Source organism: Phaenicophaeus curvirostris, chromosome 21 (genome assembly GCF_032191515.1).
Source record: "Phaenicophaeus curvirostris isolate KB17595 chromosome 21, BPBGC_Pcur_1.0, whole genome shotgun sequence".
Taxonomy (NCBI): Eukaryota; Metazoa; Chordata; class Aves; order Cuculiformes; family Cuculidae; genus Phaenicophaeus; species Phaenicophaeus curvirostris.
In genome coordinates this window covers 9,789,661-9,806,061 of record NC_091412.1, presented here as the reverse complement: position 1 = coordinate 9,806,061, position 16,401 = coordinate 9,789,661, and the positions used below count along the sequence as shown (strand labels likewise).

At 44.1% G+C, this 16,401-nt stretch overlaps 1 protein-coding gene across 3 annotated transcripts in view; it reads right to left on the bottom strand.

The window, feature by feature from the left end:
• SSH2 (slingshot protein phosphatase 2) overlaps window positions 1-16,401 on the bottom strand; it is a 98,312-nt gene that overhangs the window by 80,695 nt on the left and 1,216 nt on the right. Inside the window, exon 1 of one of the 3 annotated variants that reach the window (XM_069874324.1) lies at window positions 14,662-14,694. The exons of 1 other annotated variant lie outside the window; for it this stretch is intronic. In XM_069874324.1, the coding sequence (XP_069730425.1) occupies window positions 14,662-14,682 (21 nt within the window). In that variant the 5' untranslated portion in view covers window positions 14,683-14,694. Of the gene's footprint in view, window positions 1-4,368; window positions 4,396-14,661; window positions 14,695-16,401 lie in introns of those variants that run through there. One more of the 3 variants, XM_069874326.1, reaches the window with a different exon arrangement.

Here is a 16,401-nt window from a genome sequence, read left to right as displayed (position 1 = left end):
GCTTTCTGGGCTGTGAGCTCACATTGCTGGCTCACGTTGAGCTTCTCATCCACCAGCATCCCAAGTCCTTCTCCTAAGGGCCGCTCCCCATCCTGTGATATAATACGAAGTCGGACCATGTCAGTGCCCAGCCTTGGGAGAGCCCAGCTGAGCAGAGGCAGAATGGATGCAGACATCGCTCACCGGCAGCAGGACGAGGTGCTCTCAACAGCACTGAGCTCAGAAACTCAGGCCACTGTGGAGAAACAGCAAACTCTTGGCACAGATACGGTCATTTACTGCAGCAATAGAGAGATTGCTTTACAGGTGCCACAACTGATATACGCTAAAATGTGCAACAGAGTAGATAATTTCCAACTCCTTTAGTTAAAGCTCCTCACACCCCTCACCAAGGTCTAAAAAAACCAAAAAGTCTCTTCCTCCAAGACTTCAAGATATTTCTTGTACCAAAGCATGTTTTTTCCCCTCTTATTTAAAGAGGATAGTAAGAAAAAAACCCGAACCAAACCAGTTTCTAATGCAGAAAACATTTCTGTGAAAATAGGAAAGAGGTAGAAAATCCCGGATTATATTTAAGCAGTGAACAAGGTGACAAATTAAGTCGTCCTAGAATCTGTGGTAGCTTAGCCCTGCAACAGCCCCCACTTTTCCACTCCCACCCCTTTGCTACTTAGCTCAAAATGCAAGACCAATAGGAACGCGATACAGCCTGCATCCATACAGGCGAATTCACGGCTGAAGTCACAGGAGCACATTCTTCATGGCTCATGAACCATCACATGACAAACAGCACAAGAAGCTAATTCACTAAACACAAGTTAAACTTGAAGAAGTGAAGAAAAGTAATAAAAAACATCATGGAAACATCTCTTGGGGAGGGAGGAGCTACACTTGAAGAGACAGCAGCAAACAACAAAGCAAAGATCTGTTCTCATGCTGCCTGAAACTTTTGATTTCTAGTGCTACACATCTAAGCTAATGGAAAACATCTAAGCTAGTATTGTTTCAAAGACCCCAAAATATACTTTCAGTTACATAGCTCACGGTCAATGAAAAAGCTGACCAGCTTCAGTCAGTGAAGACCTTATCAATAAGCCTCCCGCAAACATACAAATATTTGAGTTGAATTGCATAGACTTGAGGTAAAGCTTTCCTGATTCTCAGAGCCATGTCTGAAAGCCAGCAGGCTGTTCATTTGTTCTAAGGCTTACAGGCAAGAGTGACTTCTCATTCAAAAAGCAAGAGGACATGCAAGCAACCCACAACCCTGCTCCTCAGCAGTCAAGAACTGACAGCTCTTCAGAAGAAAATACACACAAGGTTTGCTTCCAGTTCCAAACAGAGAAATGGAAATAAAGCAGAACTGCCTCTTATTAAGATGGCACCGTACAGACTGATTTTCAGACCTCTGTCTGTACTGATTTCTGAACCAGGACAAAGGAAGTTGTTTTTATTTCAGAAGAGCCACTTTCACTGGAAAAGTCTCAAAACCACACTAACATTTTATCCTGACAATTTAACGAGGAATTTGTCCAATCCTAGCGTAGTGCTCAACGTTGTGGGATCCTGAAGATGCTTAACTGCTTAAAAAGGTTCCAGTGATCCGTGAGGCCACCACCAACCAGATCACTATAGACTCATCCTTGGGATTAAGCCATGTCTATTTGTGAGCCCTGATGTGATGATCTGTCTATTACAGAGCGTAAGTACTGCATGAAAGCCTCTTCAAGGCCTCCACCACCATCTGTGAATTACATTATTAACAATGGTATGAACTTCCTAAGAGCATCTGGTTCTCTCCCCACCCCCTTCTCAAATCACTGCAAAGAGCACTTCAGTATCAAAACATGCAATGGCAAAGCTGTTTCCCCTCCTTGCTCCTCTCCCCACCTCCTCCTGCCTTGATCTGGGTCTCAGTTCTCCGTTTCTGTGCCCTACACGTATTCTGCACAACTAGTGTTAAATCAAGATGAAGTAAAAGAACTGGCACGTGTGCCACAGGCATTTTACTGGGGGAAGGGGAAGTGTATTTCATCATTTTGCAGCCTCTGAAGGACGGTGCTGCTGAACAGGGACTGCACAGTCCTGCCCCAAGACCTCACTGCTCACCACGAGTCTGCAGCAGCCATTTAGCCAGCCCGAACAGCTACCGCTGTCTCTAACTTTCAGGATGCAAATAAGCATTTTGTCATCCCAACCCTCCTCCCCACCAAGGTTTCAGAAGCTCATTCTGAAAACGTGCCAGCTCTGGTAAACAAGAAGTTGGAAGAAGCAGCATCACCTGGGACATCAGCGCCCACTCTCCACTGAACACCGGGCAGAGTTCACATCAACCAGCCTCCTCGGCTACTCTACGGGATCATTTATTCTTGCAGGAACAGAGTGCTTCTCATCTCATTTTCTGCTGCTTGCTCTTCAAACTTAGCTTCTTCTCTCACTTTACACATAGGGCTTAAGAGCTTCTCATCATCTAAATTTGCTGTATACGTCACCATCAGTTTTACCACTCTGTTTTTCACAGTGTAATTCTCCAGTTGCATTACAGATCATAATTCAGACAGTATTGCTACAGCACTGCAAGATACAGCACCTTCCTCTGCCTTAAGTTAGCAGCACTGTTTCTTGAAAGAAAACAGCAACATCATGGCCAGCTCAATAAAGACTTTTATTCAGCAGGAAACAGCATCCAAAGCAAACAATCCTGTAATGCGCAATAACAGGCAGAAAATACTGGCAGGGGAAGGGAGACAATAACGTTTCTGCACGAATTTACATGACCCCTTCTTCTAACACACTGTTTCTCAAATGTCTGTGCTTCAAATGTTGAGATGCTCAGACACCAGCACCTCCGAAGTACTCCTGTAATTACAGGTAAACACAGAATTCCTTTCAAGTCTACAAAATAATGGGTAAGTATGATTATTTGGGGTCACCACCGCTCCGATGCGCTGCCTAAACGCACACTCTCTGTGCAGGCTTGTAAGAGGAATTGTGCAGTGACTGCTGGCCCCAAGCTACAGGAGGGGAGGGAGCCAACACACCCAGCAACCAGCCTTGAGGGTGGATCTGCTGGGGTTTGCTTTTACTTCAGTCATGACCAGTCAGTCTGGATGGCAGGTCAGGCTGAAGACGAACCACTTCTCAGGCTCTGGGAGAGGACATGGCTATTTTTTTTTATGCAGCCATTTAAACAAGTCAAGAGAGCCATGAGAAAATGAAGCAAGTTTTATTAGAGGGCCAGCTCTATAGGATTCCTATGCTCTTACTCCCAATAATTTTGTGAAAGGGATGTCAGGAGAAGAAAAGCAAAGAAACCAGCAAGTCTTGGAGCAAATCAGCGGCAGAGGTGGGCTCTGCCAAGGTCAGCTCTCAACATACAGAGGGAGCAAAGCATCCTTTCAAAACGATCTGAGGATTATAACATTGATTACTGGAATAGCAGCAGCTAAAATTGGAACGTAGTCCCATCTTTCACACAGGTGACCATGTAACCAAATTAGCTAATATTTTGCTAAATTGGTGCATTGACTATCACTCTGTGAGCTCATTTTTGGAGGCAGTTCAATGCCTCACTTCTAGGACTGATGTCAGTGTCACATGCTTGGAGAGGATCAGTCTGCAGCTGGATATTTTAAAGCCTTCTGTTAGGAGGACAGAAAAGTCAGTAGATTTCAACAGCATCAACTAATGAATTTGTGTCAAATCATAACAATTTAGTCAGCAGACCCAGCTGTCAATCTCTCTGTGAGAATATTAGGCCCTTTCAGACAGTTCCATCCCTCCGCCTTAAGACACTAGAAGGAAAACTGAAGAGTGCAGCAACTAAGTTGTTTCAAGAGAGAAAGTTGTGTTTCAGCAGAAAAGGAACTCAACAGAAGGACAAGGGAACAGGAAACTCTCACTGATTCTAACCGGCTGGTGATAAAACGATTAACCATTAAGAGACTAAACTAGTCAGCTTTAAAAACAAACAGACAAACAATAGCAGGGCAAAAAGTGTTGAGTATCAGTAGCAAAGGCTTCAGGCAGTAACATTCAACCCTACATTCAAATCCCATTCACTCACAGACCAGCTGTGATGTCACATTTTATTTTGACGCAATACAGGGATGTCACTGAAGTTCGGTGGCAAGTGCTCATGCAGCATCTGTGAAGCCTCCCGCACTCTGATGCTCGCTGCTTGCACTTCATACCAACAAGAAAGAACAGGGTTTTTTGCATTACACAAATAAGCAGTGTCTTCAATGTGCAACTGCATGCGACTTTTTTGGGGGAAAGCAACACTCAAATACAAAGGGTGTCGTGTGCACCAGGCTACGGAGCGGGTGGTGGTGGTGGTGGTGTCAGAAAGCACTCAGCACTGCTTACCTCCACGCCCATCGACTTCAGTGGAAGGTTACATACGAAAAGGCTCTGAAGCTGAAGCGTTCCCTAACCCGTGGCGCTGTCCATACACTTCAGAAAGAGACAAAACAAGAAACCACAGAAGTGAAGCAGCGTGAAATTGCAGGTTTTTTTTTTTTTTTTTTTTGGAAGACCATTGCAGTCCCCATTCCAGTTAAGCAATCGGACTGGACCCCATCAGTTCTGAAAAAGCTACCTGAACACTGCCTGAACCATTCACACTGCCAGAGTGTAGGATGTGAACAACTAAGAACTTACTGCATGCTTACATTGTTCTCAGGAGACCTTGGATGAAGATGCCTTAAAGCTTCATGTTCTGCTCAACTGTTAAATGTTCAGTGAGACAAACTCATTCAGTTGTCCCTCGTGTAACAGGGCAGAGCCCATTTAAAGCTCCCTGGGAGCTTCTCTTCAAGAACTTCACAAGCTCTGCATCTATTCCAAGAGCAATTCCCTTCGCCCTCATTCAGGTTCATTTATAACGGTTTTAAGAACAGGAGAGTCAAAGGCAAGAAGCTCTAAACTGCCAGGAATGTGAAGCCCCATGTGAAGGATTGTCAGAGCAGAGAGCAACTTGGGGACCTGCCGAGGAGCTGGCAGGAGGATCAGGCACTTGAACTTCAGCATGTGGCCGACACCCTGCGTGCACTGTGGGAATCAACAGGCTGAAGAATATGTTTGGTGCACGGACTGAGCAAGGGTGGGGGAAGGTTGTTATAACCAAGAGAAGGTACCTCGCAGTATTACCAGTAGTTAGCTCCCAGAGGCTTATGATTTATTGTCAGTGTAGCTTTTATTTGGGGCACTCAGTTAAAGAAAGAAGAGGCTAAAGGAAACAACAAGTTATTCATGTACAAGTTCTTACTTAGCTACTTGTGGTTCATTCCCTCTCATTTTAGGACGAGGTGTATAAATTCAGTGCATCTCAAAGGTTTTAACGTGAGCAGAATACACCCTGACTTCCAAACCATCCCATTTTCAGCCAGAGCTCCTCTGTATAGCTCCATTTTTCAGGTTTGGAGCTATTTGGCACTTGGACGCAGCCTGGACCAGGTGGCACATTTTCCTCTCTCTCCCTCTTTTTTTTTTTAATTTTAGACTTAATGTAGCATGTACTCTCAGAAAGGTTTACAATGCAGCCTTTTGTAGTTAACTTGCTCCAAGCTGGGCCCCTGCCAGGTTGTTATCAATGACATTTTTAAAGCAGATGAATGAAGTTCTTATTACTGTGACAGGCAGAATTGTGATATGGCACATGCATCCACTGAAAGAAGAGAGCTCGCTATTAGTTTGTCAGGTTAATAAATAAACAGTGATTTCACGAATAAAAGCCTTCTATTAGGAAACAAAAGAACAAAATTAATATTTATAAAGCTGTAGTGGTTTAGAGCACCCTTTAAGATAAAGATTATTCCATCTCAGTCAGAGCCACCATCGTGGATTAGAGATTCTTGAACACAGCTTCCCCTCCCAATTCCCTTATCAGAGCAGTGCGATGCAGACAGTAAAGTTCAGCCTCCTGACCTGGTCCAGGCCAGGCTCAGGCTGGTTCCACGGCTCCTTCTTGAGCAAGCTGCTCAGTTTGAGACTGACAACACCGAAGGCCTATGGGAGCCAACACTTCTGTTACGTCTTCAAGCCTGCTAAGGGCTGCACCTGCTGGAAGAGCCGAGGGTTCCTTATCACAGCAGGAAGTTCTCACGTTTTACTCAGCGTGCTTCCACACCACACCAAGGCACGGAAACCCAGCCAAGAAGTGACGCTACGTGCCAGCAACAGACTGCTATCAGAAGTCAGCTGGCAAATCGCTTCCCAATCTCTGCCCCCAGAAACGTTTCTTCACTAATACCCTGTTGGTATCTCTCAACCACTTCAGGGTTCTTCATTATTTCCTCAGTGTGTGCTAAGAAACCTTCACCATCAAAGTGAAGCTTAAAAACAGCGAAATGTGTCCAGGATATTCTACATCACAGTGAGCAAATGAAATCTGACAAATACAGGTTGTTTCTCACCGCGAGATATTGTTGTACGCAACCCCTTTGGCTCGAGGCGTTCTCTGCTCACCTGTCCTAAAATCAAACTTGCAAGTTAAACTTTAAACAAGCTCAGTAGTTTTGGTTTGAGTTTTGGTTTGAGGATGTTTGGGGGGGCTGTTTATTTGGGTCTGTTGTTTTTGTGGGGAGGGGGCTTAATTATTTGGGCACATCTCAAGTTTAGAATTAAGATGCAAGCAATTATTCATGTTTAAAAATTTATTTTAGCTCACATCATCTTCTCCCCAGACACTAAAAAGATGTAAAACTATTCCCTTGTCCTCAAGAGAGAGTCAAGTCTAAACTTCCTCACTCATAAGAGAGCCAGATAGAAACTCTCCCAGAATAGCCGTCCCAGTCATCTACAGTCCACATGAACAGATCTAAGTTAAACAGCTTCCTCCAGACAAGAGGAGTTTCTGGTATATGTGTAAAAAAGAAAAATTCCACTTCAAAGAGCAGAAGTGTGGGTTGCAGAAGCCTGTGGCACAGTTATCTTTGCAGCATCAAGCACAAGTTGAGACCAGGGATTGGTAAAGTATATGTGAAAAACACTAACTTCACCTATTGCGACTACGCAAACTATCCCAGCCATGCCATAAATGTCAACTGATAATATTTGATTTCCGTGTGCTATTGTACTAACAAGTTTATGTGATATTAGACTCGACCCACACCAAGGGAGCAGCAGTTGTCTGGAGATTCATTTAAGTGTTGAAATTCAGGCTTCCGTCTTCGATTATCTGTTGCACAACCGAAATACCACCAAGAAGGAAGAAAGGCCAAAAGGAACAAAACACTCTAGGTTGTCCTGTGTCACTTCACTTTTTGAAGTCACAAGTTCCTACTTGACATAATGAAACTCACAGAGTTTCCGTAAGAAGAACACTTGTTCAGAAAGTGAATTAAGTCTTTGTCAACCATTTAAAAGGCAAAGGTGGCTGTCATTTCAAGGCTTACACTTCACCCAGGAAGACAATAGAATACGGCAGCTGGTTAACCATTAATACCACATTTTGAAGCACTGTATTTAAATGCAGTGGTTACAGCACCATCTGAAGAACATGCCCAGAGCTGTTGGTCCTTAAACTATTTTACACTACCGAGCAGGACTGTAGAAAGGAAAAGAGAAATAAAAAGGCAACAACAAAAACAAAGAGCAACAAAAAAGAGTCACTTCTTATTCCAGAAACACCTTTATCTTGTCACCTAGCATTTCCTCTTGCAACCAGGTTTAGCTCCCATCTGTAGGTCAGAGAGCTGAGTCACTCTCCTGCTTGCACCACAGCTACTTATAAGCTAAATTTTCAGTGTGACACCCTATTTCCTACAGGAGATGCTCCAGAACTAGGGACTGCTGCAAAGAAACAGCAGACTCAAAAGGATACCTGCCTCCGTACAAGCAGCCGGCCAGCTCACAGACAACTGCTGCCCCTCTGCTCCCACGCATCGGCATTCGCAGACAGAAGTTCTGGGGTTTTAATTACAGTTTCCTAAGGACTGGCCCTTTCCTGGCTGAGCCAGACCTTGCAAATGTTTTTCAGACAGAAGGACAGCAGCCCACAGGTTTTCCACATGCAAGTGAAGATTAGGGGCTTCTGTTTTTAAATGCCTGGAACATGGCCCTTGGGACTCCTTAGCATTCAGCAGCTTTAGAGATTTGTGGGAAACTCCAGCTTCAGATGGATTAAGCCAAAAGGCTGGTCCTGCATCACACAGAAAACTCAGACTACCTCTAACTACCACAGCTCTCCTTTGGAAGGCAAAGCACTTTACACTTGTGAGGCATATACCCTATCCCTCATCATCACACTAAAAGGCAGTGAGATGAAAAGACTGAAGCTTTTTTTTCTGAAGAATATAGGCATTTCTCAGATGTCAGCCGTCGAAGCTAAACCAAGCCAGCCCAACAAGTCTTAAAAGTTCTTGCTGAAATTTTAAATGTGATAATTCTGTACATCAAAACAGAAGGGACATGGTAGCAGCCAGCAAGAGTAACAGAACAATAACAGTCCCCTGTGACAAGACGAGATTTCCACGTTAAAATCCACTTCTCAGACAGTGAATCCAGTTAAAAGTTGAAGACAAACGTGCGTGGCTCAGCAGCTTTTGCCTTTCTGTTGAGGAGGCCTTGAGACCAAACAAATGAAAGCAATATTCTCCAACAAAACCCTTACAAGTGTCGTCCTTCCCCAACCACTTCCAATCACTTCTCACCTGTTCTAAGAGGGAAAGCAAATTCTCGGATTTGGATCCTGCTCCAAATTCCCTTTAGGGCATCATCACTCACACCTCAGTGAAGCCAGTTACAGGCACACTAACAGAAGCAGCTGGCAGGTTGTCTTCCAAGGAGAGCATCACACACCAGCTGCTGCAGCAAGCACACTACAGCCTCCTAACCAGAGGAAATACCAGACTCGATGGACCCACAGTACCAGGAGTCAGGTGAGGGTCTTTCTGTCTTTCAGATCCTGCTTTATCAAACAAGTCTGAGGCTCATCTCACTGGGGTGTGGGCAGGGAGTAAGCTGTGCTACAAACAGCCTGGCATCAAGAGTCCCAGACATGCACAAATCCTGATACAACAACTCTGGAATTCACTCCTCAGAGATGTCCTACGCTGTTCTACTTGCAGAACACCGGAAAACTGAAGCATCGAGGCCACTTCCTGAGCTCTGGTATGAGTATAGCACAGGGACAGCATGAGCTGTGATAAAACAGTTATTTCAAAATAGGTCAGATTAAACATTGTAATGTCTTTGATTACCTCCATAGAATAAGTTTACTCTGCGGCCTTATTTTCCTCACTAATTTCACCTTGAAATAGCGCATGTGGACACGGTAAGTTCATTTTTTCCATGAAGCCTCAGTTGAGAAGTTCCTGGGAAGAAGGAGGACAAGCATGCCCAAAAGCAGCAAGCAGCCACGGGCAAAACGCATTTCAGCCGGTGCCACAGGCGTTTCATTTATCGCGGCCATAAGAAGTTCACGTCACAGGGTATTTGCCAGGAGTTTCATGATTGCTGGCATACACAGCGAGGGTGCGTCTCACCATGGAAGCAACAAGCTGTTTAACTGTGTGACTCATCCTACAGCAACGTTTTATGCCTTCCGAGAGGAGATCAGCCTGCAACGAGCAACCCTGATAAGATGCAGATTCAGAGCAATTCCATTTCAGCAAAAAGCTACTGACAGATTCCAAACAGCAGACACAGAGGCCTGCCCAAACATTAACTAAAACACACGAACACACACACTGCAATATTTCGCTATTGCAACAAGCATTTTGCAGATGGATGACAATGATTTAAGCAATTTATACGGCCCAACTCAGGACACAAAAATAGCTTTTAGACTTCATAATTTTTTAGCCCTTTAAACAGAGCACTCTAGGGGAACAGCTCCCAGCCACAAGGTAAGAGAAACTGTCTGCTTTCTTTACATCACTGACTCCTTCCAGTAGGAGCATCTTTCTTCTCTTGCTTCCAAGATTCCCCTTCTGTATAAAAAGGTGAGATTCACTGTCTCAATAAAATAAAGAAATTAAAAGGATGCTCAGGCAAATCAAGGGCTGAGGAGACTCTTAAATCCACAACTGAACTAAACAGCTCGAAGACTTGGAGCAGGCAGTTGACAAGCCTAGTGCCCTCATGCTGCAAGGCCAGTTCATACAAAGGAAGCGTCACTCCCAACAGGACCAGAGCTCAGCACACATTTTTTACGAACGGCACCAGCAAGAGTCAGATAGGGAGGCAGTAAAAGCTTCGTGCCAGCTCAACACTAAAAGTGCCCAGAAGGCCAACTGTATCCTGGGCTGCATCAAAAGAAGCCTGGCCAGCAGAGTGAGGGATGGGATCCTCCCCCTCTCCTCCTCTCTCGTGAGACCCTACCTTGGAGTCCTGTGTCCAGTCCTTGTATCCCCAACATAAGAAGGGTATCAAACTGTTGGAACAGGTCCAGAGGAGGCCATGGAGATGATCTGAGGGCTGGAACACCTCCGCTACGAGGACTTCCAGTACTGAAAAGGGCTACAGGAAAGCTCAGGACGGACTTTTTACAAGGGCACGTAGTGATAGGATGAAGGGAATGGTTTTAAATTGGAAGGGGAAAGATAGAGACATTAGGAAGAAATTCTTCACAATGTGATGGCCCCTCCCTGGAGGTGTTCAAGGCCAGGCTGGATGGCATCTTGAGCAACCTGATCCAGTGGGAGGTGCCCTGCCCATAGCAGGGGGTTGGAACTGGATGGGCTTTGAGGTCCCTTCCAAGCCAAACCATTCTATGATTTTTGAGGTCTTCCCATCCAGTGCAACCTTGCAAGGACAACAAAAGCCTCCAGTGCACAGATGTTCCTGAGAGCCCGGCTGCAAAACAGCCTTTGTGCTCCAGCAGAGTGAAGTTGCACCGTGGGGCTGGGAGGATGTGGTTTGTTGTGACTTAAGAATGAAACCTTCTGCTGCCAGCTGTGATCAGCTACATCAAGCTAAGCTGCCCAAAGGCTATCTTCTTTTTTCACTTTCCAAAGACAGAATAGTTGCAGCTATAGATCTTTCAGGACTTTTTTTCCACTAACTGGAAATCCTCAGGCATTACCCCTGCACGAAAGCAGCCCTCTTACACTAAAATACTTCCAGACGACTGCTTTCTGAATGGCAATCTCCACTCAAAATAGCATCTCCATGTAAGTAAATCTGTCACTGACTCTCAGAATAACTGTAGATATTACAGAACCCTGCCCTCTTCAACCTCCTCTCACTGCTTAACAGTAAGGATCAATACTGGTCAGATAATGACTCATTACAGCATCACAGGCAATTTGCGTTTTCAAAAAGCTCCTTTTCAAAACATAAGAATTTATGGACCATAGGAACAACAGTGACAACGTCAGTGAATATTGCACTCAGTTTGAGTTTCACTCCACTCCACAAACCCAACTTAACCATCATCAGTGTGGCTGTGTGATACGAATGCTCAGAAAAATGGGGAACACCTTTGGGAAATGTAAATAAAGGGCTGGCTGTTCCAGGAAGAAACAACATTAAAATTAAAAAAAAAATAATCAAGCTGCTACTGAGTTATCCTACAAAAGGACAGCTAGCTCCCATTAAAAAAAAAAAAAAAAAAAAGATAAAGACTTGTACTCTGCAGATCTGGAGAATCATGGAATCACTGAATGGTTTGGGTTGGAAGGAACCTTACAGCTCATCCAGTTCCAAGCTCCTGTCTTGGGCAGGGACACCTCCTGCCAGATCAGGTTGCCCAAGGCCCCAAGAATGTTCCTATATGATCCTCAAAGAAGTTCCAATTCAGCTTTCACCATCTCCCTTCTCAGCCCCAAATGCTGTTCTCAACCTAAAAAAGGACCGTGCCTTTCACGCAGATCTTTGCAAGAGCCTGGCGTGTGTGTATACAAGAGACAACAAACCTTCAAGAGGATTAGGCTTTTGTCACCGAGCAGCTTCAGCTTAACCATCAAGCTGCTTAAGGAAGAGGTGAGCCTCGCCATGTATGAATACATTCAAACATACACAAATCGAGCCTGGTCTTGCACAGCTGAACAGAAATCTTTGTCTTCTAACACTACAGCATCACATTCAACAAGAAGTACAGGCCTCCTGGTTTCCTCGCAGAGCTTTCAATAGAAGCAGAAGCTTGAAAGATAGGAAGTTAAGAATCTCCTCACTAAAATAATTTTATCTCCCAAAAGGTGACAGTTGGCAACACATGAAATTAAGGAGTCTGTAAGGCACTGTGAGAAGTTTGCCCAAAGCAGGAATCGGCACATTCTTCTGGTCTGCTACCTCTGAAAATTTCAGTTTTCAGAACGATGAAAAACATCAGTGGAGTAAAACCAACAAGGAAGAGATGACAGCACCTTTAAATATTAGGCATTTCTAGGAATACTAAACATTTCATAAGAAACTTCTGCTTTCCTAGCTGCCCTGCAGTCCTCTCCAAAACTCAGCTCTCCAGCAGCAAGAAAGTTCTACATAAGATAGACTCGACCGCTCAATGATTAAGTAAACTCACAGTTACCACATTGTTTAATAGCAGTTTAAGGGGTAGAGAGTTGTTATATTTAGCTTCTCCATAAATAAGTGGGAAAATATTTCCTGTGTGCTCCACCAGCACAGAGCTCTCAAGCACAACACGACAGAGACTCCCAAACGCATTTGCAGGACTCTGCTTCCGGCTCAAGCTGTTCTCCTGGGATTAAGGAGGGGAAGTCAAATGGCTTAGGTTTTCATTTGCTTTAAACTTCTTTTTTTTTTTTTTAAACTGTGCATTTTAGAACAACGTACGCAGCATATCCTCTCTTTCTGGGTCAGTTGCTCCTTTCCAATAGAAGCATATTGTCTCCCTGAGGGTAGGGAAAAGAAGCAAACTGCGAGAGCAGCCAGGGCCAGATTGCCTGCCCAGCTTCTTCACTTTTCAGCAGAGAGATGTCACAGACAGGGGAAAAACAGCACTTAACAGAAATTAGATTATTTCTTGGTAGAACTGTGCATAAAAATAATTCCAAAGAGCAAGTTTCAACAGATTATTCTCCAATACAGATAATTAACAAAAGGGGTTTGGAATGCTACAGAGTAGAAGAGCAGCTTTCCATTGCTCCCGTCACCCCCATGACACAGATTTGATGATAGCGTGGCGACTGAAGTTACCCAACGACTTCCAGTGCCTTAGACACCAGGTTCACAAGGATTTTGAGGCTGGCATCTTTTGCTTTTTCCTTTGGCTAGATTTCTTTCTTGCAGCTTATCCCTAGACTGGACAACGTGGCTGCTGTGCCCACACTTTGCTACGGAGAGAGAAACAGAGACACTCCATGTCTATCGGGTCCAACCAGACATCTGCAGCTGAATGTCACCAGGAGACTCAGAGAGATGGTTCAGTGCTTAGAAACAGAAGCAGCAAAAGTAACTTAAACCTGATACGTGAACAAGGACAGCATTAACAACTGCACTGAACAACAATGCAGGGCTAGAGCAAAACAGCTTATTCCCTTTTAATGTTATATTTTGGTTAACAATGCTGAATAGCTATTTAAAAAAAATTAAACTCCAAAAGCAAAGGATACAGCAGGTTAAATTAATTCAGATGTCTTTCTGCCCACTATCTTAAAATTACCAAGAAACCACCCAAAGAAAATTTACTTTCATTTTTTTCCAGTGAAGCGAAGATGTTAGAAGGGAAAGATGGAAAAGCCCTACCACTTGACAAGGTACCGTCCCATCCACATGAAATATGACACAGATCTTTGAAAACAGGGTGAAAGAATCCAGGGTGTAAAGAAAAAAAAAATAGCAACAGGCTAGAATTTTACATTTTACTGCAGCACAGTCCTGCCTTCTGCCCTTTTCTGCTACCAAGGCACGCTGGAAGACAACCATTCTGCTGCACAGAAGTGAAGATCGCAGTCTCATTTCTCGAAAGCAGCTGCATCACCAAAGGCCAAACCAAACAGATAGCAGAAGCCTGGACAGACAATTAAGGGAATTTCACAAGTCATCAAGCAACCAGAGGGCTTTAAGTGTGTAACCAACACTGTGCATGGACTACCCTGAAATGAATGCTCATGAGACGCTCCATGGCAGTGAGAACGTGATAAAAAACTATAAATAAAAGCCATCCAATTTCAGAGTGATTCAGATCAGCTATTCCCCGAACCCATAAGAACCAATTATAACCCTTTATAGGGCACACTTAATGCAAAAAATCAGTTTGAGGACATCAATTTCACCCTTTCTCCTTGTCTGAGAAGTTCACCACTAAAGCAAAGAGACATCAAGCAATTAAAAAGAGAATCCATTTGTGTCCTCAAAACTCTTAGTGACCTGGAAACAGAATTAGACGTGGCCACGTGCTTGCACACCAACATGTTTCTTCTTTGCCCACAAGCTGTAACAGCAAAGTTCCAGCAGTTCCCAAATTATCATTGTTCAGAAACAGCCATGTCTCAGGCAGCAACTTAAACCCTTATATTACTCAGAGATTATTTAGCAAGAAGAGTTTTCCTTTAAAGAGGTAACGAGTTATCAGTTCATACAGAAGGAAGCTACGATCAGCAGTTCACAACAGATCGGTTGAAAAAATTCCACTTCATTCTAAAACAATAAAGTTCCCCTGCTGAAGTCAACAAGCACCTCCAAGAACACCAAGTGCCGCAAGCTCACAGCATCAAAACCTTTAAAAAGAGGTGACTGCCCATCGCAAGCCCTTACCAGCCTAGGAAGGATCATCATCCAAAAGTGTGGATTAAGAAACAACAGCTTTGGGACAAGGGAGGAGCACACAAGCTCGACAACATTCTGAGAGAAGGAAGGAGAAACAACCAACCCCAGCTCTCTAATGAGAGGCTAAAAGGGCAGTCAAACCCCAAAGTGCGGTTAGGAAGTTACAACAGGAAATGCAGAAGTATTCAAACAGCAGCAAAGGGCAGAACACGACGAGTATCATCGCCAATTCAGAACGCAAGGAAATTCTGAGAAAGTAGAATTACTTATGAGAACTAAAATCAGGCCAGGAAAACAGTCACACACTTATTTTCACCCAGGCCACCAAGAATTTACAAAGACCACGCTGTAATATGAGACCAAAGAAAGAGAATACAGATAAATATACTCAAAGCTGCGTTCTCTGCATTTGTAAGGCTCTGGGGGGAGTTGTTTATACATTTAAAAACTAAGTAGTGTTCAAGAATGAGCACAGCTTCCATTTAATGTAATCGGTTGGGAAACAGCCTGGCTGTTCCAGATGGGAAAGTCTTACAGAACACAACTAATTGTTCTTATATGTCAAATATTTAACAAAAGAAGGGGTTACGCGTCCAAGCGGGAGAAAGAAGGAAGATGCCAAGAAAGACCTGCCTATTCTCACAAGGTATCTTAAATGCAAGAAGTATATAGGAAAAGGGGTAGTGGGAGGGTAAAGAAGTCAAAAGGGAGAAGTAACTTCTGAAGTAGTACAGCACATGAATATTTATAGCAGAGAAATACAAGAGAAATTAATCTCTGTTGCTAAATAACCTTAGGAGAGACATGGGAATGAAAGAGGAAAAAAGTGTTCTGACAACTAAAATGCTGTCAGGGCAGGCAGGACCTGTCAAGTAGCTGATCTAGCTTCAGAAGAGGTTACCTAACACAACAAGAAATATTTTCAGAGTAGTTGGCTTTTTCATTCCCCCTCCATAAGGGAAGCAACTGGGATTTTAATTCTCCTCTCCCTCCAAAGACTTGCAAACCAGACATAACGCCAGTGTGATAACGCACAAGGGGTTTTGAGGAAAAAAGCTGAGTACTAGGGATACAGAGAGTGTATTTTCATTCTCGTCCTTAGTTACACTATAAACTCAGCTAGAGGGTAGCAGTTCAAGGGGTTAACATGCAGGATTTTACAATACAGAAGCACTCAAACAAGAGCCCTACGCAAGTTTAAAGAGCACAGAAAGCCCTGTAGCCGCTGCCTCACATCCTGATCCAGGGCAGCGCTGAGAACATCTGCTCACCCCGCACATCTCACCCAGATTCCAAACCCAGCCTTTCTGGCTGCCTTGGGCTTGACACAGCCTTGAGAAAATTATACACAACGTTCAAGTAAGTGGGAAAAGATAAATCGCAGTTCTTGGCAAAGGATGGGCTGCAGGCTGGAGATACCTGGAGGGCGCTGTCAGATTAAATCATCCAGGCTGGAGAGGGGCCAGAGAAGGGCCACTAAGGTGATCAGAGGACTAGGAAACCTACCATATGGAGTATGGCTGAGAGAGCTGGGTTTGTTCAGCCTGGAGAGGAGAAGGGTTAGGCAAGACCTTATTCCCATGTACCAGAACATAAAGGGTGTCTGCCAAGAGGATGGAGACTCCCTTTTTACAAGGAGTCAGACAGAAAAAACAAGAGGGAATCGGTATCAGTCGCTCGTGGGAGATTCTGACTGGATTCCAGAAGAAAACATTTCACCATGAGAAC